Raw genomic sequence first — 27,535 nt, 5'->3', positions numbered from 1 at the left:
TAGGAAGCGTAACGCGTGGAAAGCCGGGAGAAGGAAGAAAATTCAGTCTCCGCGGCCTAACTACCAAACAGTGACAGGCAGAAGACACTCAGAGGGCACGTCCCAGCTGCCGGGTGTCCCGGCGTGGGGGCGTGGTCTCGCGCTGCACGGGCGGGGGCTGGCCCTCATCCGGGCCACGCCCCGCCCTGCCAGTGGCCAAGGGCGCGGCTTCCTCGCTTCCCTGCAAAGCTGTGGTCTGCACCCGCCAAGCGGAGGTGATCCAGGTGAGCCCCCGCATCTACGGGCAACGCGGAGTGCCGACTCTCGGGGCACTTCTGCTCCAGCGCTAGGCACCACCCCTACCTCTGCCATCCCGGGTTGACTAGGGATGCGCTCCCTTTCCTCTTTCTGGTCTGTACACTTCTGTCTACCTTTCCATCCCCTTTGCCCTCCACCTGCCCTGCACCCTCCCCCCGATGGAGTGGGTTTGGAGCGTTGAAATGGGGCCCATCTCGCCATCTGTAACTCAGGGAGACTCTCAAGGTCAACCCTTCAGTGCCTTCCTTTCCTCTCCTCCTGTCCCCGGGCTGTGCAGACCGGAGCTCCTTGTTTCTGCCTCCCGGAGCCCACCCGATCTTGCCAAGTGCAGCTGTGGTGAAGAAGATGGGCGGGCGGGACGCTGCAGGGGCAGTGGACAGTGCAGGCCCGATCGGTAACAAGTGCCCTGGGAGCCCTGCGCCTGCTGCGGATGCGTTGCTAGGAGCCCTCCGGAAGAACCTCCCAGGGAATTGTGTTTGTTTTCCTGCTGCCTCGTAGAAAGGTTTCTCCGTTGGTACTGGAATCCTTCCGTGGGTCATTTCCTACCTCGGCCCGAGAGCAGGAGACTCCGCAGGGGAGGAGGACTCTCAAAGTTCGGTTCTGCTTTGCATTTCAGAGCATTTTCCTCCTTATCTGTGTCACTGCAGGGAGCCCCGGGGCCCCTGCGGGGGGCAGCTGCAGGGCGGTGGAAAGGGTGGGAGACTCTGGTGAGTCATTCTCCTAAGTTGTTTCTGCTATTACTTTCCTTTCCGACCGGGAGTTCAGGAGCTGCTGTGTAGCGTAAGGGACAAGTGAGTGTGGAACAGGAGGTGAAGGAAGCGCTGAGACGAGGGTGGGTAGGAAAGGAGTGACAGAGCTGGGGCTTTAATCGCTTCAACGGGAGAAAGAGAGTCCCGGAAGGAAGGACACTTAATGCTGTGCGGACCAATGGCTCTGCGGGTGCTGTGGACCTAGGCGTGGTCCCGTGGAATTGCTGCAGATTTGAGATTACTCTGTGCGTGGGAGCTGCAGCAAGGGCTTCTCCTGGGAAATCTGTGGATCACCGAGAGCCTGCAGTTTGTGGGAAGCACCCAGGATTATCGGTCAGAGTTACAAGGCTGTGTTTTAGTTCAGTGAATTCAATAAGAGCATAGTATTCTGGTCAGGGGATCAAGAATGTTTATTCTCACAGGAGTTAAATTTAACCAAGTTAAATAAAACTAACCTCTCAAATCCAAAGAAATCCTTTTACCCCTGGGAAGACGTTCAGTTAAGCTTCCGTCCTGACACAATGTTACAGAAATAGAAAACTTTGTCAAGCAATTTGTTTTTCCTGAACTGATGTTACTATATATAAAACATATACTAGAAAGGTCACTGTAGCCATCTATAGAAAGTGTACACGAGGGGCTTCCTTAGAGTAAGGAACAAAACGGGAGAAGGGCAGTCTTCCCCCTAATTTAGACTTCCTCCTGTTGGCCTAGAGTCCTGAAGAGACAGTCATGAAAGGAAATTTCCTAACCTGAAGGACAGCAAAGGGAGTGAACATACAACAAAGAGAGGCTTTACCCCATTATCCAGAGACGTGCTGAAAAGCATGTCTGGAGCAATCTGCAGTGAAGTGGATGACAACTGTATTTAAACCTGTTATTCCCTATTTAATATTTCAATATTCTGAATCTATATTCAGCATACAGTTGCCAACCACAATTGACCGTGAACCATTTAGTATTTTTAAGCAATGTTTTTTAAAAGATTCCACATAACGCTACAGTTTATGCAGTTGAATTCATTAATATTACTTATGAGTATACCATCCTCCTAAAAAGGACGAATTCAGCAGTTACCAGCTAGGATACTGCTATGTACAAGAGAATTCCTGTTTCCCTTACTCTCTCTCACAGTGTCTACCTACCTACCTACCTTTATGAGGAGGAAAAACATCAATGAGGAGATGGGAAATTTGCACGACCTTCCAAATAACATTTGCAAATACCTTTAAGGATTGCATAATTTGGGACTGGAAGTCCCCCTGTTGACCCTCTGAGTTCTTGCCACAGTTGAACAGTTCATTCACTGAAAGTCAGGTTCTAATACTTGGATGCCTTAGTTCACTTTTTTTTTTTTTTTTAAATAAGTGGTATTTTATTTCTCCAGCCAAAGCAACGTGAGTGATTTTGGCTTGGCTTCATCCTAAGTACAGACAGGCACAAAGAGTTAGACCCCCAATTCAGGCAACCCTGGGGATTCCTCCATCCAGAATGTCTGATACCCTGGTGAGGACAGCAGCTGCTAAAAATTAACTACAGTCTGCCCACATTTCTTGCGATGGAAAATCCAAGTGGTGTCACTGTGACTCATTTGAGATTTTTGTTTTCCTCTTGTGGAAGTCAGGGCTTTGTTTCCCCATGACCTTCAGTTCCTCTGTAATGCCAGTTAAGGCACAGGTTATGTGGAAATCATGATATGAAAAGAAAAGCCAATTTCTGTGTTGCTTTGCTCCTTGCAAACCTGTACACCTGAAAGACTGGAGGAAGTTTTTCCTTCCTGGAATCTCACCTCTTAAGAGTCTTACTGCAGTGCTGACACTCATGAAAAGAAATTTTAAAATAAGTTACTTTTTGGACCTTTTCCAAGTTTTTTTTTTTTTTAACCTTCCAATTAGAACGTTCTCAGGCTTTAATCAGTCACAGGCTTGGAGTTAATTATTAGCTCTCTATTCCTGTTAATATATTTTATGCTCAGGAGAGAGTTTGGGGAGATAGAAAAATTCCAAAAGAGGTCAGGTGTGGTCACACTTGCTCTCCAATCTCATTAAGAGGCAGTAGAAGCAAGAGTCGAAAGCATAGACTCTGGAGACCGGCTGTCTCGCTGTGTGTGAGTCCAGGCTTCCTCTGTGATGGCTGTGTGACCTTGGGCAGATGACTTAACCTCTCTGATGCTCGTTTCCTCATCTGCAAAATAGAAGTAATAAGATATCATAGGGATGCTGTGAGCAGTTAATCTGGTGAGCTACTTAGAACAGTGTTCGACATGTAATAAGACAGGCCAATAGTAGGTATTACTACTGATTGATTTCTCCTACCACTCTGTAGTCTGTATCACTACACCTACCCATCCGCTCTATACCCTTCAGACACACTGGTGTCCTTTCTCTTCCTTACACAAGCGAAGTCCTTTCCTGGCTCCTGTGTCTTCGCTGTTTTCTCTCCCTCTGTCTGTCTCCCACATCACTTGATGTCCTTCGGAGCCCTTCTCTCATTCTGCTACTGTCCTGCTTCATGGCCCCCCTGGGTTGTCTCCCTTCACATCACTGTGTCTTCTGGAGGGTCAGGACCTCTGCTCTCGGTCTGGATTGCCATTGGAGCCCTGCGCACCTCGCCACCTCGCGTGGTGCCCGGCATGGAGTGGGACATAACTCAGGGAAGGAACCGTGCCCCAAAGCAATACCGAAGAAGGTGGTAGGTGTGGACTTCAGGCAAGCACTCCATTTAGGTAAAATGGTTTGTCGTGCATTGATTGCATCAGATCAGCTCCATTTAATGAATTGTTAGGTGATTTTATTTTCTTCCGCATCCTGTGGCTTCTCCTCATTCTTTCTTCTGCCCGCTGAGGTGGGTGTCTTCAGACCACGGGGAAACGTCCTGCAGCCTGTCGCTGGGATCATATCCCCTGGGACCTCTGCTGCAGATGGCCCAGCATGGCCCTGACTTCTAGGTGAGGTGCCCACACACCCTCTCACCCCATAGAGCCTTTTGTGTTGGGAATCTGTTTGGGAACATTTGTCGTCACCCCAGCAGAATGTAGGATTTGTTCTGTCTTGTTACAGGCTACTCTTCCTAGGTTCTTGAGGAGCTGAATGACCAGTTTTTTCCAGGGGAGACTCAGTTCCATTCCAGCAGAACTATTCCGATGAACTCGAGCATCATGCTGGGGCCGCCCTCCCACGTTCCCAGCCCGTGCGGGCAGTGAGGTACTCATTGTTTGCAGCCCTGACAATTCACCAAAGTGCTGGAATTAAAACAACATGAGAAACTTGAATTTATTTATTTATGTATGTATGTATGTATTTTTGAGAGAGAGCACAAGCGGGAGGGATAGGGAGAAAGAATCTATAAAGCTGAATACGTTTGGATTATAACACATTGATCTCTTAAAGGGACAGATCCTCTGCCCTTCTAACCATTAGCTTCTACTTTCCAATTGTTCTGCCAGGAACATAGATGAGGAATCAAAGAATGTGAGGCACTGGGGAAGGACCGGTCTCTGACCTGCCTCTGCTGTTGGCCTCACTGAGTTCATGATTAGGTGCTGGATGAATAATGGTATCCTATTCAGCTAACTTTTCACTTTCAGCCTGTGGGGAGATATCTGCCAAATGTGCAATGCAATGGTGGGGAGCATTCTTCCTCACCTGGGTTATTATTCCTTCCCCTAAATGTCCATGCACTTTTTAAAAAATCTAGCTGTCAAGGTGCCTGGGTGGCTCAGTCGGTGGTGTCTGCCTTCGGCTCAAGTCATGATCTCGGGGTCCTGGGATTGAGCCTGGCGGTGGGCTGCCTGCTCAGCGGGGAGCCTGCTTCTTCCTCTGCCTCTGCCTCTCCCCCACTTGTGTGTGCCTGTGCACTCTCTCTCTCAAATAAATAAAATCTTTAAAAAAGAAGTGGCCGAAACTGGCATTTTGAAAATGTAGGATGGACACAAAGGAATCCTGTGATTCTTTTTTCTCTCCTATCGTGGAAACAGGGAACTACTTTTGTGCGCCTTCCCTCCGAGTTCTTTAATTTCTCCTTTGAGCTCTGCATGGGTTCATGAGGGTCACTGCCCTGCCTGAGATGATTGTGGGGACCATTCATTTGTAGAAACAGCTAGAGGCAGAAGTGAGNCTGCCTCTGCCTCTCCCCCACTTGTGTGTGCCTGTGCACTCTCTCTCTCAAATAAATAAAATCTTTAAAAAAAGAAGCGGCCGAAACTGGCATTTTGAAAATGTAGGATGGACACAAAGGAATCCTGTGATTCTTTTTTCTCTCCCATCGTGGAAACAGGGAACTACTTTTGTGCGCCTTCCCTCCGAGTTCTTTAATTTCTCCTTTGAGCTCTGCATGGGTTCATGAGGGTCACTGCCCTGCCTGAGATGATTGTGGGGACCATTCATTTGTAGAAACAGCTAGAGGCAGAAGTGAGGCTGGGCAGCTGCCCTGGGGTGCTGTAAGCAGGCTAAGTAAACACCCGACACAACCTCAGTGTTTTCTGAGTCACCTCAGTGTTGGGAGACTCACAGAAGTCCATTTGGGACGATCAGATCAGCCGTGTAAGTGACCATCCTTGTGTTAAGGCTCATGAAAATGGTGAGTTTTGCCTCGTAAAATAAGGAACCATGTATAAGGAAGGTTGGCTGAGTAGCACAGGGAGCCAAATAAGAATTTTAACGAGGGGCGCCTGGGTGGCGCAGTCGCTAGANAAAATAAGGAACCATGTATAAGGAAGGTTGGCTGAGTAGCACAGGGAGCCAAATAAGAATTTTAACGAGGGGTGCCTGGGTGGCGCAGTCGCTAGACGTCTGCCTTCGGCTCAGTGCGTGATCCTGGCATTATGGGATCAAGCCCCACATCAGGCTCCTCCACTATGAGCCTGCTTCTTCCTCTCCCGCTCCCCCTGCTTGTGTTCCCTCTCTCGCTGGCTGTCTCTATCCCTGTCGAATAAATAAATAAAATCTTTAAAAAAAAAAAGAATTTTAATGAAACGCTGGGGATGGCTGCAGGTCAGTCTGTGAGTGCTTTATCATTGTCCCATTCCTGGGTGTGTAAAAAAGGACACCGCTGAGAAACTGCAGGAGGATTTGAGGAGAACAATCTTGGAGGTGGAAGTAGGGGGTGACCACTGTCCAGCTTGGCTTTTATCTGTTTGTTTGAGGGCAAAGAGAAAGCTGAAAGGTGAAATCCTTTCTCCCTTAAAAAATCCGATTGATTTCATTTAGTAAAACATTAAGTTGATGTAACTTCATGGCTCAGAGTGATCATTGGAGGCAAGTGCTCAAGTCTATAAAGCCTGCCTTTTACTCCATTTGTGCAACGTTGATTGTGCCCTGGGGAGTTCCTGTTGGCAGTCGAGAGAGACTTGAGTAAGTAGTGAAGGAGTGCTTCACCCCAGGAGTATTCTGATGAATGTGGCTCAGGAAGTGTTCTGGGTAGTCGCTGGAACTAAAGGAACCCCTGCCCCAGTGAGATAAGGCCAGTGGTGGCAGAAGCAGGAGTTGGTGATCAAGCAAGAAAAAGAAGTAAAAAGGCATTCATGGTGAAAAAGAAAAACTGTCTTCTGCAGATGACACGATCCTGTATGTAGATCAGGGATCCAGCTGTCTCCCTTCTCCTGGGCTATGGTGCCCCGGCTCTGTCCCCCCCGCCCCCAGGGTGCAGCTCGGGTCCTGCCTCGGAGCTGGAGTTTTGCAAAGGTGTTTCTCCTCATTGCTCCGTGCCCTGTGCTGGGGGAAGGAGTAATCTGACTCCTGGGTAAGGGGCAAACCCTGCAGGGTGGTGTGGTAGCAAAGAGCTAGCTAGACCTGGGGGTCCGTATGCTTTTGTTCAGACCCCAGCTCTGCACTCCCTAGCTATGGGGCCTTAGACAAGTTGCTGAACTCCTTTTGCCTCAGTTTTCTCCTCTGTCAAATGGGGATAATGGTAACTACCACATGGGATCGCTGTGGGATTGTTACCTGATGCAGGAGGTAGCGCTGAGATGTCCTGCCTCACAGCCTGCTTGTGTCTTAACCCTCAGAGCAGGGCTTCCACCATCTCCCATTTCCCCCGAAACCCGGCTGTCAGAGGGTTCCCCTCACCAAAGCCAGAGCGTATTCTTGGTCTGTTCGTGCATCTTGGTGGAAGTGTCCACTGGTTCCTCTTTGGAGCGCTTTCTTCTCACGTCTGGGGTCTCTGCTGATCCTGCCCCCTTGGACCTTGAACGCTCTCTCCACGTGTAAGAGTTGCGTCCACCCAGAGGGCCGTCCGGGTTAAGGGTGGTGCTTGTTTGCTCAGCTGTACACCTTTCCCTTTGGGAAGTGATGCTTCCGCTACTAACGCGTAACATTGTCGCACCTTTTCCTCCTCTCTGCCTCTCTCCTTAGTCCCTGGAGGGAGAGGCGGCAAGTACTGACTGATACTTGGCCGGTAAAGCCTCTCGTGATCTGGGTCTGTCCTCCCTCACCCTGTCTCCTGGTGCTCCCACTGACCTCGGGGGCCCAGCCACACCAGCTGCCCTTCTGTCCCACGAGTGTGCCAGGCTTTTCCTCACCTAGGGCCTTTGCACGTGCTGTGTACTCTGACCTGAATACTCTCTGCCCCAGAATGTTGTGCGGCTGTTTCCTCCTCCTTCTGTGTCAGTGTAAATGTCGCCCAGCAAGGTCTTCTGATGTTACTGAGATACAGTTGGTACGTGACATCGTGTAAGTGTGAATGTATCCTAGATCCTTTCATGTTCATACCACTGTACGATTGATGTTGGAGTGTTAGCTGACACCTTGGCGTGTTTGTTATCAGTCTTCTGTCCTCATTACAATGTCAGTGCCTTAAGGACAGGGACCCCGTCCTGTCCACTACTGTGTCCCCCACCACTCAGCAGTGCCTGGCATACAGTAAGTGCTTTCATGTTGTGGTCGAATGAGTGAATTAAGTGTTCTTGGACACATGATGCTGTCCACACTAGAAAACTAACTCCCTCCCAGACACACTATGCTGTCCACACTGGGAATCTAAGTCGGCCGGCCTTTTGCCAAATTTGAATCTATTTCAAAAAGAACCGGAACTAATTCCTGAGTCGGTGCCTTATTGATTTGTAGGGAAATCGGTATCTTCTTATTTAGGAAATAAGACTGACGTGGGCAGACACGCACGCTTACCAGTATTTACAATATGTCTTCATATTTGGGCCAACGTTTATTAAGTGTTCATACCAGATGCTTATCTAGTTTATTTCCTTTTTTGTTTTTTAAGATTTATTTATTAATTTTAGAGTGAGAAAGAGCATGTGGGAGGAGGAGCAGAGGGAGAGGGGAGGAGGAGAGAATCCCAGCAGACTCCCCACTGGGCATGGAGCCTGGCCCCCGGGTTCCATCTCACGTCCCTGAGATCACAACGCGAGCCAAAACCAAGAGTGAGATGCCTAACTGACCACCACCCAGGCGCCTCTAGTTTATTTCCTTTAATTCCTCAAATCATCCTGTGAAGTCAGTAGTTAGTATTCTCCTATTCTGTAGAGAAATTAGGTAATATTCCCAAGCTCCGTACAGAGGCAGTGTCTAAACACACATCCATCTGACTCCAGGATTCCTGCTGTCTCCACTCCTGCAGATCTTTCCAACAGGAGAAAACAAATCATAAAAGTGTTCAAGTCTACTAGAAGTAAAAACATTTCCAAAAAGATCTCTATTCTTAAGGGGTGCCTGGGTGGCTCAGTCGTTAAGCGTCTGCCTTCGGCTCAGGGCATGATCCCAAAGTCCTGGGATCGAGCCCCACATCAGGCTCCTCTGCTGGGAGCCTGCTTCTCCCTCTCCCACTCCCCCTGCCTGTGTTCCCTGTTCTCACTGGCTGTCTCTCTCTCTGTGTCAAATAAATAAATAAAATCTTTAAAAAAAAAAAAGATCTCTATTCTTAAATAAGTGACAGGAAATTAAATTAAATACAAAATCTAGTTTCTTTTAAACCTTCAATTTAATATCCTTTCAACCAAACTATTTTGACTCATCTCAAGACTCAAGACGGCCAGGAAACAGTTAACTGAAAGCATATACCCCTGCAACTACTAAGAAGGGAGGGGAGAACAGAAACCCTTCTGTCCTATTTCTGCCTTCCCCCATACATTCACTTTCATTTTGTAGGGTATGTTTGTACCCAGTTTCTCATCATGGCTATTTAGGGGAGAAATCTGGAGTTGGGTATGTGTTTACTTGTTTGCCTGTTTCCCCCAAAGAACATAAGCCTCACCACCTAGAAGTTAGGGCCATGCTGGGCCATCTGCCGCAGAGGTCCCACGGGATATGATCCCAGCGACAGGCTGAAGGCACCCACCTCAGCGGGCAGAAGAAAGAATGAGGAGAAGCCACAGGATGCGGAAGAAAATAAAATCACCTAACAATTCATTAAATGGAGCTGATCTGATGCAATCAGTGCACGACAGGGACCAAAGTCTGGGCTGTTCATCTCCAGCAAGGGCGCAGTGAGTGGTACCCAGCAGGTGCTCAGTAAACTTGAATAAGCAAGTGAATGCACTCTCACCCCGAGCTTGGACCTGCAGTGGGGTGGGGGTGGGGTGTTCAATGACTGCAGTTCACTGATTTCCGTGGTTAGCACTGGAAACGTGCTTCCTCCTGAATACTCCTGCTTTTCAGATACTTTGACACAGCTGGCTAAGAGTTCAGAAAAAGAAGTGAATATATATAGTTCTAAGTTTGCTATGTTAAAATAGCAATTCTAAATGATAAATTCTTAAATGTATATTATCATTCATTCAAACATCCCCTTTTATAATTGAATCAGAGCAGAGACAATTCACATTAACACACATCATATAACCCGCTCCAGAACATTCGCTGAGTGCTGTCAGGCATCGTGCTGGGTGCTAATACACAGTGTCCCCGTTTCTTCCTCGCGACAGCCAACAACCACAGGGCGGGTGGGTACCACCGATGTCTCCATGTAAAAAGTAAGGAGGCTGAGGCTGCTGAAACAACGTGGAGGAATTTTCCCAAGGACATGCAGCTAGGAAGTGTGAGAACCAGGTTCTGAGCTCAGTGTCCTTCCAGAACTGCATCCATAGCTGCAAAGAGCACAGGGTAGATGAGTGACGGGATTCAGGCTGGAATTCACATGTGACTGTTTGGTTCCATCGCAGAATATTGCCTATTCCTCTGATTTCTCAATTCCTAGCCCTTGTCAAGCCACTTTCCGTGTGGTTTTTTGGTATATATCTGCTCATTGTGGAAATGATAGAAAAGTACAAAGGAAAGTCTACAATTCAGCTGTCTATGAAATAATTGTGTTTATGATTTTGATATTTTCTTTTTAAATTTTTTCTATTACAGAGAAAACTAAGATTATACATATATATACAATATACACTTTTTGAAATTTTTTAACCTAACATGCTATATGTGAAGCCCGTTTCAACATCTTTAATTGTGTGCACACCATTTTTAATGGTTATACAATATTCTGTTTTATGGGTGCACTATTTATTTAATTAGTCCTCTTTGCTTGGCCATTGTGCCGTTTCTGTGTTGCTGTCCTAAGTGGCGCTCAAAGACATTCGTCTTTGAACCAAACGCTGTCGAGTTTCTGCTTACTACCTCCCGCTAGCTCCCCAGTGGAATTAATGAATCAGCAGGTATGAATGGTGTAAAGAATCTTACTGTTGCTGGGCTGTTCTCCAGATGGTTCTATTTTACACGTTCCCACCACTGTGCAATAGTGCAAACTAGGTGCTTTTAAATAGGTACCCAAATACATTTCTATTTATACAAATTATAACTTCTCATATTATACAGCTGGAGTGTGACCAGCCTCGAAATCACTGTGACGATGAACAAATGCCATTAAACAGTGAGGCGGGTTGCAGAGGATTCCAGACCTGCTTTGGAAGTTGAGCGGCAAAGGGGCTATGAGACCACATGCCGTGTGTGGCGCCATGTCGAAGACTTTGGTCTAGGGCAGAGCTCCCACCCCCAAGACCGCTCTACCTTCTTGGGTCATAGAAGGGCTGCTGGGGACACAGAGCAGTATATAATCAACAAAACGTGGTGTGCACCCAGTGGGCACTCGTGCCAGACGTGAGGAGCCTGTGGCCGGGAAGCTATCTCCTAGCTCCAGGGCTGGGACGGCCTCGGGCGTGGCTGTGGCTGCCAGGGCTTGGCCTCGGTCTGCTGCGCTGCCTCCCCTTAACCAGTGCGCACACCTGCACCCGAGCCCACAAAGGCCGATTTTTAAGGAGTGGGAGCATGATTGCGCTGGATTCCTCGGAACAGGACTCAGCAAATGATAAGGGTTTTTTTTTGTTTTTTTTGGTTTTTTTCAGATCGCTGACTGAATTAAGCTGATTCTCTCCTGAAAGTACAAGGCTTAACCATTTTCCAGTCCCTGTTGGATTTAGGCTTTCAATAGCTCTGGTGACAGAGCTTTTTTCTGTGTTCTGACCTCCTCTTTCTCTGCTTCAAAGGTTTTCAGGAGATACTTTTGGGGGAACAAAAGGGAACTTAAATCACTTAGGCGACCACTTTATGCTGGGCATGGTGCCAGGCGACAAGCATTCTGTCAGTTGGAGGTGTCAGTTCCAAAAGCACCTGGAGTGGTGGCTTGCTTCGTTTATTCCACAGGTGTCTGTAGGCACACTCTGTGCTTGGCGCGGAGGATGCCAGACGAACGCAGTCACCCCCATGGGAGCTTNACTCAAGACGGCCAGGAAACAGTTAACTGAAAGCATATACCCCTGCAACTACTAAGAAGGGAGGGGAGAACAGAAACCCTTCTGTCCTATTTCTGCCTTCCCCCATACATTCACTTTCATTTTGTAGGGTATGTTTGTACCCAGTTTCTCATCATGGCTATTTAGGGGAGAAATCTGGAGTTGGGTATGTGTTTACTTGTTTGCCTGTTTCCCCCAAAGAACATAAGCCTCACCACCTAGAAGTTAGGGCCATGCTGGGCCATCTGCCGCAGAGGTCCCACGGGATATGATCCCAGCGACAGGCTGAAGGCACCCACCTCAGCGGGCAGAAGAAAGAATGAGGAGAAGCCACAGGATGCGGAAGAAAATAAAATCACCTAACAATTCATTAAATGGAGCTGATCTGATGCAATCAGTGCACGACAGGGACCAAAGTCTGGGCTGTTCATCTCCAGCAAGGGCGCAGTGAGTGGTACCCAGCAGGTGCTCAGTAAACTTGAATAAGCAAGTGAATGCACTCTCACCCCGAGCTTGGACCTGCAGTGGGGTGGGGGTGGGGTGTTCAATGACTGCAGTTCACTGATTTCCGTGGTTAGCACTGGAAACGTGCTTCCTCCTGAATACTCCTGCTTTTCAGATACTTTGACACAGCTGGCTAAGAGTTCAGAAAAAGAAGTGAATATATATAGTTCTAAGTTTGCTATGTTAAAATAGCAATTCTAAATGATAAATTCTTAAATGTATATTATCATTCATTCAAACATCCCCTTTTATAATTGAATCAGAGCAGAGACAGTTCACATTAACACACATCATATAACCCGCTCCAGAACATTCGCTGAGTGCTGTCAGGCATCGTGCTGGGTGCTAATACACAGTGTCCCCGTTTCTTCCTCGCGACAGCCAACAACCACAGGGCGGGTGGGTACCACCGATGTCTCCATGTAAAAAGTAAGGAGGCTGAGGCTGCTGAAACAACGTGGAGGAATTTTCCCAAGGACATGCAGCTAGGAAGTGTGAGAACCAGGTTCTGAGCTCAGTGTCCTTCCAGAACTGCATCCATAGCTGCAAAGAGCACAGGGTAGATGAGTGACGGGATTCAGGCTGGAATTCACATGTGACTGTTTGGTTCCATCGCAGAATATTGCCTATTCCTCTGATTTCTCAATTCCTAGCCCTTGTCAAGCCACTTTCCTTGTGGTTTTTTGGTATATATCTGCTCATTGTGGAAATGATAGAAAAGTACAAAGGAAAGTCTACAATTCAGCTGTCTATGAAATAATTGTGTTTATGATTTTGATATTTTCTTTTTAAATTTTTTCTATTACAGAGAAAACTAAGATTATACATATATATACAATATACACTTTTTGAAATTTTTTAACCTAACATGCTATATGTGAAGCCCGTTTCAACATCTTTAATTGTGTGCACACCATTTTTAATGGTTATACAATATTCTGTTTTATGGGTGCACTATTTATTTAATTAGTCCTCTTTGCTTGGCCATTGTGCCGTTTCTGTGTTGCTGTCCTAAGTGGCGCTCAAAGACATTCGTCTTTGAACCAAACGCTGTCGAGTTTCTGCTTACTACCTCCCGCTAGCTTCCCAGTGGAATTAATGAATCAGCAGGTATGAATGGTGTAAAGAATCTTACTGTTGCTGGGCTGTTCTCCAGATGGTTCTATTTTACACGTTCCCACCACTGTGCAATAGTGCAAACTAGGTGCTTTTAAATAGGTACCCAAATACATTTCTATTTATACAAATTATAACTTCTCATATATACAGCTGGAGTGTGACCAGCCTCGAAATCACTGTGACGATGAACAAATGCCATTAAACAGCGAGGCGGGTTGCAGAGGATTCCAGACCTGCTTTGGAAGTTGAGCGGCAAAGGGGCTATGAGACCACATGCCGNCCCCAGTGGAATTAATGAATCAGCAGGTATGAATGGTGTAAAGAATCTTACTGTTGCGGGGCTGTTCTCCAGATGGTTCTATTTTACACGTTCCCACCACTGTGCAATAGTGCAAACTAGGTGCTTTTAAATAGGTACCCAAATACATTTCTATTTATACAAATTATAACTTCTCATATATACAGCTGGAGTGTGACCAGCCTCGAAATCACTGTGACGATGAACAAATGCCATTAAACAGTGAGGCGGGTTGCAGAGGATTCCAGACCTGCTTTGGAAGTTGAGCGGCAAAGGGGCTATGAGACCACATGCCGTGTGTGGCGCCATGTCGAAGACTTTAGTCTAGGGCAGAGCTCCCACCCCCAAGACCGCTCTACCTTCTTGGGTCATAGAAGGGCTGCTGGGGACACAGAGCAGTATATAATCAACAAAACGTGGTGTGCACCCAGTGGGCACTCGTGCCAGACGTGAGGAGCCTGTGGCCGGGAAGCTATCTCCTAGCTCCAGGGCTGGGACGGCCTCGGGCGTGGCTGTGGCTGCCAGGGCTTGGCCTCGGTCTGCTGCGCTGCCTCCCCTTAACCAGTGCGCACACCTGCACCCGAGCCCACAAAGGCCGATTTTTAAGGAGTGGGAGCATGATTGCGCTGGATTCCTCGGAACAGGACTCAGCAAATGATAAGGGTTTTTTTTTGTTTTTTTTGGTTTTTTTCAGATCGCTGACTGAATTAAGCTGATTCTCTCCTGAAAGTACAAGGCTTAACCATTTTCCAGTCCCTGTTGGATTTAGGCTTTCAATAGCTCTGGTGACAGAGCTTTTTTCTGTGTTCTGACCTCCTCTTTCTCTGCTTCAAAGGTTTTCAGGAGATACTTTTGGGGGAACAAAAGGGAACTTAAATCACTTAGGCGACCACTTTATGCTGGGCATGGTGCCAGGCGACAAGCATTCTGTCAGTTGGAGGTGTCAGTTCCAAAAGCACCTGGAGTGGTGGCTTGCTTCGTTTATTCCACAGGTGTCTGTAGGCACACTCTGTGCTTGGCGCGGAGGATGCCAGACGAACGCAGTCACCCCCATGGGAGCTTAGCAGCTGCTGTCACTGGCTGCTGTCTCTGGTTTAGCACTGATCACACCAGCCGGGCAGTGCTGACTGCTATGGTGTTTGAAGCAGGACTTCTCATTTGGGGGGAGTGCGAGGGGGTCAAGGAGGGCTGTCCTGCCTGTCCTGCAGGTGGCTTCCTGGGCTTTGTTCTAGCGCCTTTGCGGGTGTGTCCAGGCTCCTGTAGGGAGAGGCTCAGGGAGGTAGGCACTCCCCCCCCCATCTGAGCACACTTGCTTTCCCACGGCTAGCTATGCGGTCTTTTGCAAACCACCCACTCTAGCACTGGACTCTGGGTCCCCTTACTGTAAATTCTCTGCCCTTCAAAGGTACTTGTTGTTCCTGGCTCTGCTTGCCCCTATGCAGTCCTTTTCCCTAATACCCATCACTGTAGCAAAGTGGGAGGAGGGTAACTCTCACTAGAGTGTGATTGTCTAACAGGTTTAACCTCCCAGATTGCGTATATACCTTGGAAGAGGAGCTCAGTAGTAACTATTAATTTCAGATTGTAAATTTTTTAGCAGTCACCTGAGTGTTCATTGCCTGCAACAGAAACATCTATTCAAGAGGTGTTTGTCTGGCCATTTTGCTTCTCCCACCCCAAGCCCGGACAAACCAGAAAAACCAAGGGCAGTGACTAAGCCATGAAATGTTGCCTGTTCCTGGGTATTTGGGGAAGACTTCTGAAACTTGCTCTGGTCTTAGCTCTGCTTTCTTCTACTTGAGCCTCCATTTCCTTTTCTGTGAAGTGAAGCTAATGGGATTATTGTGAGGGTGAAAAGTGAGCTGAAAAGTGCTACACAAACACAGGGTGACCCCATGCTGCCAGGGAGCCTGACGTCCTGTCCGGAGGCTGGGGTCTGGAGGTGGGCTCTCACTCTATGACTCTCTCGACTTGTAAACCTTGACCTAAGCCAAGTATGGTTGATAAACTGTCCTTAAACAGGTGGCTTCTGACAGTGAGTGACGACTTCATTTTAAATGACCTGTATAGCCAAACGTTGAGCTCCAAGGACATCAGATAGGTTGGATGGCTCAGTCATTGCTATTTTCAAAGAGGTGCTCAGAATTCCCCGTATTTTTGTCTCAATAACTACTACCTCCCCGAGCTGATTTTGGACATTTCAGGAAGCAACTAATTCTAGAAGGGAACGAGGGCAGAGAGGTTTGGAGGGCAGCCACAGACTGCCTGCTTTCTGCAGCCGTGGAGAGAGTGGCCAGGAGGCCAGTCCTGTGCTGAGTCATGGCGCCAGCCCTTTGCAGTGTGTCTCCTTCCAAACTGGGCAAGGTGGGCTGGGCGGCCTGGGATGCAGCTCAGAGTGAAGAATGGAGAAGGGGAAACTGGGGAGAATTACTGTGGATCGTGAGGGGGCAGGGGGCCGACTTTAGGACTTCAGTCCTTTTTGAGACCTAAGGGAGCATACTTTTAAAGAACTGAGCTGCTTTCTGGCCCCAAATTCCACAGTGAGAAAGGTGCTGTGACCCCAGCATCAGTGAAGCTCTCCATTTCCAAGTGGGATTAAAAGGGGACATGGGAACCAGATTGGAATCTAAATGGGAATCCCAGTTCTGGGGCCTTTTATGTTGGACTCTGGGAATGGGCCTTACCCTCCAGGTACTCTTTGGAAATAGGGATGGTCCATCTTGCTGGGTTGCTGGCGAGGGCAACGAGAAACACTTGAGGGCAGGGGAGCCCTCCTGGGCTTATAAGACAGATTGCAGGGAGCCAGATGGCAGGGGTGGACATTCTAAAGCAAATGCAGAACATAGGCGGGAGCTGCTCGCCTGTGGCAGCCTCGCTCGTGGTAGGCAGGCAGTCATCTCGGGGAGCATGGGGGCTATGGCTCCGTGTCCCGCCTGCCTCACCTGTCCGGTGACCAAAGCTCAGAGAGGTTGGAGGGGCAGCACTGATCCTACCATGAGATGACGAGGGCTTCCTCCCACCTGCCAAGTTCTTTTCTCCTTGCTGGCCTGTCTGTTTCTCCTCTTTTCTTTCCTGCTGGGGGCAGAACAGTCGCTAAAAGAGCTGAAATGGTAGAACAGTGAAAAATGCTGAGATTTGCTTATTCTCCATTTTATGATGACATTTTTCAAATATACAGAAAAGTTGGAAGAATCATATACTGACATCCCTATAGCCACTCCCTGGTTTCCATAATTAACGTTTTGCTCTGTTGGTTTGTCTTGTCATTTCTTGATGCATTGCAGAATAAGTTGCAGGCATCCGATCACGTCCTGGGGCTCGTGTTGATGTGAGGATTTGATGAGCAACCTGGCTTCCGCGAGCTATACAGAGCCGGGTCTCTTGGCAGCGTGATACGCTCTAGAGCCAGGCTCTGTTTTCAGAGCACTAGAACTTGGTCTCCTACCTGCTGCTAAGCCAGTATGTGCCCCAGGGTTAAAGGGAGTCCCAAGGGGGCTGCCCTCGTGTCCCCCCCCCGCCGTGCCAACAGACACATGCACACAAAGAACTTGGAATCACTGTATACTTACTGTTCATATCCTGCTTCCCTCTCCTTCCCTCCCTCTCTCCCTTTCTTTCTCCCTTCCTCTCTCCCTACCTCTCTCCTTTGTATCTCTCTCTCTTTTTAACATATCCTTTAGGATTTTGCCATGTTAACCTTTTTTTCAGAAGTGTGGTTTTTAAGCAGCTGTGTCCCTCTCCGGCACACATACTGCAGTGGTGAAGCCACACCTTGTAAACATGATGTCCACCGGAGAGGACACATCATACAATCGTGTACTTTCCTGCGTGTACATCGCATACTCGAGTGACGGCTCGATGCTGTTGTGTGATACACGTAGTATGTGCGTCTGCATCCTAGGAACGTCTTGTCTACTCGCACCTCTTTGATCTGTAGCTAGACCTTTGCAGGTAGTGAGGCGCCGAGCTGCAGGCCTCCTCCCGTGGGTGCCTAACGTCGTCTTCTTTCCACAGGGCCAGCATGGCTGTCCTCTCTAAGGAGTATGGGTTCGTGGTTCTGACCGGTGCTGCCAGCTTCATCATGGTGGCTCATCTAGCCATCAACGTTTCCAAGGCCCGAAAGAAGTACAAAGTGGAGGTGAGTGGGAACCTAGATTTGTTGAGGCAAGACCTTGTTTTTAGTCGTGGAAGGAGAGGTGAGAAGCTGGAGGTCAGCGCTGGCAGTCTGAGAACCACAGCTACTCGAAATGCTGCCCCTTTCGGGCAGGAAGAAGGCAAGAAATGGGGGGCCCTGCTGGGGAGCAATGTCCGTCTTGTTTTCACGTGGTCTCTTCCGTGGAAAGACCGGCTGTGCTGGGGCGAGAACAGTATGGCCCTGGGCTGGAGTTAGGTGCCTGGAAGAGTGTTATTTTCTAACGAGGGGTAAAAAATCAGGACGACGTCAAACCGGAAAGCTGCTCTGCAGCAAAGGCAACTGCCGACAAAATGAACAGCACGGCCTACAGCATGGGAGGAAAAATCTGCAAGTCATACATCTGATAAGGGGTTAATATCCAAAATATATAATTCGTACAACTCAGTAGCAAAAAAAAAAAAAAAAAGACCGAATTTAAAACTGGGCAGAGGACCTGAACATCCGTTTTTCTAAAGACTGCGTACAAATGGACAACAGGGACATGAAAAGGTGCTCACTGTCACTCATCATCAGGGAAATGCAGATCAAACCCACAGTGAGCTCCCACCTCACACCTGGTGGGGCACGGCTATGATCAAAAAGACAAGAAATAACCACATCTGGTGAAGATGGGGAGAAAAGGGAACACACTGTTGGTGGGAATGTGAATTGGTGCGGCCACTATGAAAAACAATGGAGGGTCCTCAAGAAATTAAAAATAGAACTACTGTATGAATCAGCAGTTCCACTTCCGGGTATTTATCCAAAGAAAATGAAAACACTCAGATAATGTGCACCCCATGTTCATTGTAGCACTGTTTACAATAGCCAGGACATGGAAGTAACCTAGTGTCCATCAGTGGATGAGTGGATAAAGGAGAAGTGGTGTATATATAGGATGGAATACTACTCAGCCACAGAAAAGAATGAAATCTTGCAATTTACGACAATATCAATGGACCTTGAGGGCATTGTGCTAAGTGATACAAGTCAGAGAAAGATAAATATCGTGTGATCTCACTTATATGTGGAATCTAAACCAAAAAAAGCTACAGGGTACAGCATGGCAGCTATAATTAATTATTCCATAGTAAATTTGAAAGTGGTAAGAGAGCAAATCTTAAATGTTCTCATCAAAAGGAAAGAATTCTGCAACTATGGTAACTGACTTACGGTGGTGATTATTTCACAATGTAATCATTGCGTTATACAACTGAAACTAATACAATGTATGTCAATTATACTTGGATTTTTAAAAATAAGTAATAAAATTAACTAGAGTTAAATGGCATGTCTTCCCTGGTGTGCCACTTTAAAAACAATGTCGTAAGGTGATTTTCTGCTTCTCAAGTAAAGAAGAAACGTGTGGTGCTGAGGTTAGCCTGGGCTTAGACGTTAGACATAAGAAGGAGGTCTATTAAATGCTTCCTTTTGTTCCAGCTGTCCAAAAGAGATTAATTACTGAGCAAATTTAAATGTCTGTTTCTGTTTGGCAACTTATAATTAGACTCTCTGACTAGAGCTTCTTTTTAAGTTTTCATACTGATTTTCCTTTTTTTTTTTTTTTTTAATGGACACGTCCATAAAAATTCTCACACCCTCAATTTCTGTTCTCCCATTAAGGAAAATCTTAGAAGGTTGTGGTGTCTGATAACTCTTGGGAAGGAGTTGTTTCCCTGTGGTGTCTTTGTGATGCATCGGAATCCAGCAGTCATGGCACAATGTCAAGGGCACGGACGGGGTCTGGCGAGTGCTGCCTCCCTCCCTTGTGCAACTGTGGCACAGACATACATTCTTAGGACTGGATTTTTTTAAAAATATTTTATTTATTTATTCGACAGAGATAGAGACAGCCAGCGAGAGAGGGAACACAAGCAGGGGGAGTGGGAGAGGAAGAAGCAGGCTCATAGCAGAGGAGCCTGATGTGTGGCTCGATCCCATAATGCCGGGATCACTCCCTGAGCCGAAGACAGATGCTTAACCACTGTGCCACCCAGGCACCCCCTTAGGACTGGATTTTAACAGAAGTACATTGAATCTGCTTCTGAGAGTTGAGACCCTTGTCACTGCAAGTATTGAAGCAGAAAGTGATCATCTGTCAAGGGTAAAGTAGAAGATGCTTGAGGATAGATTATCTTTAAGGTTGACTGTAACTCAACACTGAATGCTGCTCTGACCATTTGATCCACAGTATCCCATTGTTTTCACAGTATCCTACCATGTACAGCACGGACCCTGAAAACGGGCACCTTTTCAACTGCATTCAGCGCGCTCACCAGAACACGTGAGTGTTGGCCCCGCAGGGAGCTGGGGATGTCTGCAGAGTGCATATTTTCTGCTCAGCACCCCGACCTTTAGTACCCTGTTGGTTGAAGAGCAGCTGGGACGATGATCACGGGCTCCTCCTTAAAAGGGTCATAACAAATATGTCTGTGGACAGATTGAATATTCAGTGTTGTTAGAAAAGTGGGGTTCTGGATAATCTTTTCAAAAATGTCTTTCAAGATGTGTGGGCCTTTGACAGCATTTGCAAGGTGCCCTGTCTAAGCTGAGACTGAATGTCCCAGCCCTGGGGAGGGAGCAGCTGTGAGCTCTGGAAGGGAATCTACTCGAATTCGCCACCGCCTTCCCTGTCCGCGTGTTAGAGCTGCGGACTTTTGCTCAGCGTGTTCTGAGTTACCTTTGATCCCATGCAGAGAAAAGAGGGTGCATCCTGGTGGTGGGGCTTCTCCCTGCTCTCAGTGCTTAGTTTTACTCTCAAGGGTCTAACTCAGCAAGTGAGAGCGTAAGTGGCTCTTTGTTTCACGGAGACACATGCCCGTGGGGCACTTTTTAAAAAAAGCTCCCTGTCTATTCCAGGTTGGAAGTGTATCCTCCCTTCTTATTTTTCCTAGCTGTTGGAGGTGTTTACCACCCGGTAAGTGTTTCCAGGGGGTTTTCATCTGCTTGGATTTAGTTCACTGAGCTATTAGAGAGGAGAGCGGGAAATGGACCTTTATAAAGGTCTTCAACGTCCATTTAAAAGAATGTCATTCCATTACTTGTTACAAAGTTCTTTCAAGTAGGTAGAACTTTCCCATTTTTGAGATCAGGAGAAGCCTCATGGATACTGTGTAACTGTCCCAGGGACAAATAGCGACACACAGAGTAGAAGAATCAGAACTTGAACCCAGATCTGTCTGATCCTGGAAGGTTCATGTCCAGAATTTTCTGACGTGCCACAGTCAGACATTGACAGATCCCCTGAGGTTACAGCGGTGAACAAAACAGGCCAAGACCACCTGGGTTACTCTTACTTGGGGTCACAGACTGTTAGCGCTAGAAGTGATGCGTGCCACGGAGGAAGACACAGCAGGGCGGGTGGGAAGGGAATCCCGGGTCGGGAGACTGTTGTGCGTGGGGAGGTCAGGCGAGGATTGTGGCGGCTGCTGGCGTGACAACGAGGCAAAAGTTAAAGAAGGTGAGGGAGCAGGTGCTGCAGGTGTTCAGACGTCTTCGGGTGAAGCGCGAGGGTAAGGCCCTGAGGCAGGAGCCCATGTGGTGTGTCAAACAGTGAGAAGGGCAGCGCGGCTCCCGTGGGGAGCAGGAGGCGGGGGGCAGACCGCAGGGCCTGGTAGGCCATGACAACCTCGTGGGCCGGAGAGGTGGTCTGCACCATGCGTTACCTAAACAAAGTGCGTTTACGTAAGCCGGATTAGGTGCCAGTTGGGTCCTACCTTGGACAGAAGTGTCTGCTTTTCAGGGGCCAGCTTCCCCTCAGCTGAGTTCTGAGCAGAGTGCTGGGACTTCGTGTTTCTGGCTCCCAGCCTCACCTGAGCCTCTGCTCTGTAGCTGAAGGGCCTTGTGCTTCGTTCTAAGCAGCCAGAATGGCACATCTGTAGTTCATGACCTTGGAGTCATATTTTTTTCAAAGAAACATCTGCTGATGTCTCAGAGAACATAGTTCTTTCTTGCGCCTCTGTGGGTCCCCAATGCTAGCAAGCGACTAGACTGGCCGGTCCCCCTAGTTAGGCTTCCCCTGATGTCCGCCCTCATCCCCTTTCCTGTCTGTCTTCCCTAGACCCCATTCCTGTGCTTAGTTCTCTAAAATACTCCAAGAACTACTCTGGGGACAAGCACCGATGTTGTTCCTAGGTTTGGTGGTAACTATGCAAATTACAGCAAGCACAGCCTGCTAGAGACCAGGTTGCAGGTAGTGACTTATGGACCTGGGTTTCACACACCTGATCGTTAACCTTACCCCAAATCAACAAACACAAAAGTCTAAAGTACTAACCTTACCCCCCCCCCGTGAACTGCGAAGGCACACGGAGACAGTGCGTGATGTTTCACACGCCCACACCCCCCCTTCTCTCCCGACTCCTTTTGACCAAACAGGTCACCCCAGGAGGGTTCTCACGTAGGACTTGTCCCCTTGCCTAAGTTTTACTCTCTTCTCAAGGGTCATGGGAAGAGGAAGCCTTCTCCCTCCAAGACCACATATTCTGGGGTGGAAACATGACACACATGGCCCACTTTCTCTAGCGGAGCCCCTCAACCCAAGTGCGGGCCACAGCACAGCCTGCTTTGAGCCCCTTCCGGGGGGCGTTGGTGGGGGAGCCTTACTGAGAGATGCAGTGACAGGACCATTGAGTCAACAAGGCTTCTCTGCCAGTCCTGCCTTGGGGTCCATTTCCTCTTGGGGCTTACCCTTCAACCCCCTGGCCTGCCTCTCCCTCTCTTGTGCACCCGCACGTGAATTCCCCAGGGCAAGCCAGGAGGTTCCTTCCACCCCATGCACGTGGAAGGCCAGCCCTCATCTCCCCCTTCCAGAGCAGTTCATAGAAGAATCACAGATCTTTGATTTTTCTGAGACAAATAACATACCTGTACCCTGACTCGGGTGGTGGAGCATTTTACTGTATCTATGAAAGTTTTGGTTAAACACTGTGTCATGAACCCTAGATGTTAATGAAGATCTGCCTGTTTCTGGAATGCCAATTTTAACCTGGTCTTTTTATTTTAGCGTATAGCTTCTGGCCTGGGCTTGGCCTGGATTGTTGGACGAGTTCTCTATGCTTATGGTTACTACACAGGAGGTGAGTACCTAGTGACATCTGCCAAGGAAACAGATCGAAAATCCCATGCTACTATATTTTTCTTCTTAGCAGGGCTTTAAGAAAAGGGGAAGTAACTTGATATTTAGGTGAAAGGTCTGGTATCTTCCTTCTCTCTACTAACCTTTGAAACTTATTTTTACTGAGCATTTTCTGTGTGTCAGTTGCTGCTCTAAGACCCTGGTGTCTGCTATTTAACCTTACAGCAGTTCTATAATGTAGACAATCTGTCCTATTTATAGACGGGAGACTGAGGCTCAGAGCTGCTACTGTGAACTAGGAAGCCAGGATTTAAACCCGGGCAACCTGACTCCGGAGCCCCTGCTCCTAATTCCCTACTAGGAATGGTGTGCCTGAGAAAGAGGGGGAAAAAGACTGTTTTGGCTATATTTACCTCTTGAAAGCAGGGGAGCACTCCCAAAGGTCCTGGAGCAAAGTTGCTCTAATTATCATCCCCTAATTCTTTTAAGGTCCAGCTAATACTATCGTGCCGCATTTCGTGGCATGCGGTATGAGACATACAGCTTGAGGCCAACATTGGCTGAACTCTTCCAGCCGGGTGGTCTGATGTGCAACCCCAGACGCCTTGCTAGAATGGCTTGTGGATGTTGATGGCATTGTCCTTCTGGCACCGCTAGTCACCTCTGCTCTTTCTCCTGTTTCAGAGCCCAGCAAGCGGAGTCGGGGAGCCCTGGGCTCCGTAGCCCTCATTGGCCTCATGGGCACGACGGTGTTCTCTGCTTTCCAGCATCTTGGCTGGGTTAAAACTGGCTTGGGCGGTGGGTCCAAATGCTGTCACTAAAGAATTACAGGGTGTTCAAAAACTCATTTTGAGTGACTGACTTTTATTTTCTGTTTTTTTTTTTTTTCTAAATATAATAAAAACTTACCTGGCATTAGCCTCATACCTAAACCTGACTCTGTTGCTGATTTCTTTGAGTCTTTATCTAAAAGAAGTAACCTGTTCCTTCTAGATGGGAAAGGTGATGGATACTGAGCCCCTTCCTCACCTGCTGTGAGGTGTTTACTTCAGTGAAACTGTGGAAACGTCTGACTGTGGTAATATGTTCATAAACATGCCACAGCCGTGAAAACCTGGGGCCCGAAGAAGGAAACTCTTTTAGCCTGAGTTGGGATATAAGATTATCTTACCATTTGCTGTTAAGACATATGGTAACAACAAGGATTTTTTTTTTTTATTTTTATTAAAGATTGCTTCTATTGGGGTACCTGGATGGCTCAGTTGGTTAAGTATCCAACTCTTGCTTTTGGCTCAGAGGTCATGAGCAGGGTCGTGAGATCAAGCCTCACATCCGGCTCTGTGCTAGGCATGGAGCCTGCTTAAGGTTCTCTCCCTTTCCCTCTGTCCCCTGCCCCACTCTCAAATAAATAAGGTAAGTAAGTAAATAAATAAAAATTTAAAAATTTTAAAGATTGCTTCTATTGCTTAAAAGCTAAAGTTACAAACTAAATTTAAGATTATAAAACTTAATAGAGACACAAAGATCTGATTGCATAGGTCCAAATGGGGAAGAATACCTTAGGAACAAAATGTGGAAAACTAAACAGGTTCGGTGACTTGGAGAAGGATGCTGGCTGGCAGACTGAGAGGGCTGCCCCCGAGTGAATGTGGCCGTGAACTCTATTCACAGAAGGGCAGCGTCTACACCGTGCTATTCACAGAAGGGCAGCGTCTACACCGTGCTGCTTAGTACAGTAGCCACGAGCCACATATGGCTGTTCACATTCAAATGAACAGAACGTAAGTACAAATCAGTTCTGTAGTTGTTCTCATCACATTTCAAGCGCTCACTGGCCTGTGAGGATGAGAGATGGCGTCTGCACCCAGGTCCGACTCTAAAATCCATGCTTTTCCCACTGTACTCCTCCATCACCTAAGGCTGGAAATGCTCTGCTCAGCAACTGGACATGGTCAGCCGTGGCCACGTGACCACCTGGAGGCCAGCGGTATACACTCTACTGTAGTGTCATGAGATGTTTGCCCCCGGATGGAGCAAAAGAAGGGAAATGACTGTTTTCATAAAGTTTTAACTTGCATTCTTTTTTTATATTAAAATGTCCTTTGGGGCACCTGGGTGGCTCAGTTGGTTGGGCGTCTGCCTTCAGCTTGGGTCATGGTCCCAGGGTCCTGGGATGGAGCCCCACATTGGGCTCTCTGCTCAGTGGGGGCCTGCTTCTCCCTCTGCCTGCCCCTCCCCTTGCTTGTGCTCTCTCTCTCAAAATCTTCATCAAAATTAAAAAATAAAATACCCTTTATAAAATGATGGTGATGATGATTGGTGTTTTTGGTCCAGACTTGAAAAAAATAAAGACTTTATAATAGGCTGGGGTTATGATTTTTTTGGTTTTTGTTTCTTGTGCTTATTTTCTCATAAGAAGTGCACTTCAGGTTAGGGAACGGTCGTGGTTTCCTTTCTCATCACACAGTCTGGGCGTCAGGGAGGCAGCACAGGGGCGGCCTGGGGACAACGTGGCATTTTCACCTTAGTTGGGAGTTTGGACAGGATGTTTTTCAAAGTCGTGTGATCCGTCTTTGTCATTTTGCTACTACAGAATGGACTCGAGGTTTTAGAAGGAACCCCACCACATGAAACGATGCTGTGACCGAGGGGGGAACCCAGAGCTGTGCCTTTCCATTTCCCCAGGCCCCCCACTCAGGGCTTGGCCGATTGCAGTGTGTAGACCCCTGCCATAGAAGAGAACCGTGTTTGACAAGCTACTTTCTGATCAATTCCAAAGGTGGTATAAGTCCTGCACTCACGGCTACTTTGACAGTGTATGTTCCACAGGCAGTTTGGTTCCGTAGAGAAACACACTCTGGGCTTTGCTATAGATGGAAACTAGAGAACCACACGGGTCTAATTACTCCACATAGTACCACGGGGGGCTCCCTGCCCGGGAGCTGTATCACTTGGGCAGGTTTATTCGCCTCCCTAAGCCTCAGTTGCCCCAGCTGTAAACTGGGGATAAGGATAACACCCTAGAAAGTTCCTGAGGATCAAAGGACAGCACACACCCCGGTGCACCCCAGACCAGCTCCGGTTCCACCACAAGGTGTGGGGAGCGCAGCGCCACCTGCTGGTAAAGCTTCATGCATCAGGAGTCAGCAACCAGTGACCTACTACCCTCTTAGCTTCTAAGGAGCCCCTACTCCAGGGTTTGCTCCACTCCCCTCTTCCTCCCTCCCAGCACTTGCCCCCAAAGGTGGTCTCCTAGCTCACTCGAAAACTGAACAATGTCTTGGGTCCTTCCCTCGTAAGCAGCACCATCCTACAGAACTTTCTGACACCATGGGAAGACTGGACATGGGCATTGTCCAATACGGTCCCCACTACCCATGTGTGGCATTAAGTACCTGACATGTGGGTAAAGCAAGTAAAAACCTGAATTACTTAATCTTAATTAAATGTAAGCAGCCACACGTGGCTAGTGGCTACGTACTCAGGCAGCACCACGGTAAAGCCATGGTTCTAAGCCTGTCTGCTGAGTTCAGCTCGGCGGGGACCTCAAGAATCCAGATGACCAGGCCATACCCCAGATCAGCTAAATTAGAATCTCCATGTCTTTAAAGCTTTCTCTGGGCACTTCTGTGTGGCCAAAGTTGAGAACCATTGCTCTAAGCGCAGAGTTTGGCCAACTACTGTGCCTAAGAATCCCCTAGGGGTCTTGTTAAAATGCAGATCCTGATCCTCAGGTCTGGGGAGGGGACGGAGATTCCAGGGGTCTAACAAGCAGACGCTGCTGGTCCCTGGGCCACTGTGAGGAGCAAGGCTAACCCAGCCCCTCTGATCCATTCACTTACGCAAACAGCACTTCCCACGAGCCCAGCGGCCTGACAGTTCTGGCTTTGAGAGTTTGCATTTCTGGAATTGTATAAAACTTCTGGACATGAGAGCCTCCATTTTGAGAAAAGCTCTATTTTCCATTCTAAAACAAATGGCTAAGGAACTCCTGAACTGGGCAAAAGGACCCTTGGACTGGACTGGCCACTGTCTTACAAGCAACAGCTCATATAGGCATCAGGAGACAGGGTTAGTTTGCAGTTACTCCATTTAAGAAAATCTTAGGAGAGAAACAGTAGTCACTCCTGGAAGAGAAGATGAGATGGGGAGGGAGAAAGAAGGGGGCCCTTCTGCATAACTTTCAAAAAGGGAATCAAAATAACCGTAGAGAAAAAAGACGAAGACGATGAGTCCAAGAGAATTTCACTAGAGGACCTAACTTCTTCCAAATCAGAGGAAGGCCTGACCTCCTGGTTAAGTCAGTGTTTCCTGAAGCGTGTTTTGTACATAATACTGTCTGGTAGATGTGTGAAGGACCATAGCTGGTGGCGTCCTGGCAGACACGGTGGACTGTGCAGGCTGGGGCAGCCGAAGAACACTGCCCCCAATCGGAATCCCTGAACCTGTGGAAGTTCCCTTCCAAGGCAGGAAGAGACTGCAGATGTGATGAAAGAGCTGGAGCTGAGGGATGATGACGGACGCTCCGTGGGCCCTAAATGCCGTCACACGAGTCCTTGTAAGAGGGCAGCAGGGGGAGCTGAAGATGCTAAGCTGTTGGCCTTAGAGACAGAGGAAGGGATCATGAGCCAGGGCTGCA

General features: G+C 47.9%; 1 protein-coding gene across 2 annotated transcripts; it reads left to right on the top strand.

The window, feature by feature from the left end:
• The first annotated feature begins 108 nt into the window (after positions 1–108).
• Positions 109–23,828, top strand: MGST3 (microsomal glutathione S-transferase 3). 2 transcript variants are annotated; one of them, XM_034667226.1, is made up of 7 exons: positions 178–263; positions 4,106–4,249; positions 17,660–17,783; positions 20,030–20,103; positions 20,679–20,736; positions 22,825–22,897; positions 23,581–23,828. In XM_034667226.1, the coding sequence occupies exons 3-7, from the start codon at positions 17,667–17,669 to the stop codon at positions 23,715–23,717; spliced, it is 459 nt and encodes a 152-aa protein (XP_034523117.1). In that variant the 5' UTR covers positions 178–263; positions 4,106–4,249; positions 17,660–17,666; the 3' UTR covers positions 23,718–23,828. The 2 variants fall into 2 exon arrangements, with proteins under 2 accessions (XP_002914221.1, XP_034523117.1); XM_002914175.4 differs by lacking the exon at positions 4,106–4,249 and having other exon boundaries at positions 109–263.
• Positions 23,829–27,535: the final 3,707 nt, after the last annotated feature.

Source organism: Ailuropoda melanoleuca, chromosome 8 (genome assembly GCF_002007445.2).
Source record: "Ailuropoda melanoleuca isolate Jingjing chromosome 8, ASM200744v2, whole genome shotgun sequence".
Classification (NCBI taxonomy): Eukaryota; Metazoa; Chordata; class Mammalia; order Carnivora; family Ursidae; genus Ailuropoda; species Ailuropoda melanoleuca.
This window is presented reverse-complemented; position numbering and strand designations above follow the sequence as displayed.

Excerpts from the sequence above, each read along its gene's own strand:
- MGST3 (XM_002914175.4), top strand. The coding sequence starts at position 17,667 with ATGGCTGTCCTCTCTAAGGAGTATGGGTTCGTGGTTCTGACCGGTGCT. Across the intron at positions 17,784-20,029 it reads GAAAGAAGTACAAAGTGGAG|TATCCTACCATGTACAGCAC; the intron begins GTGAGTGGGAAC and ends TTGTTTTCACAG. Across the intron at positions 20,104-20,678 it reads CAGCGCGCTCACCAGAACAC|GTTGGAAGTGTATCCTCCCT; the intron begins GTGAGTGTTGGC and ends TGTCTATTCCAG.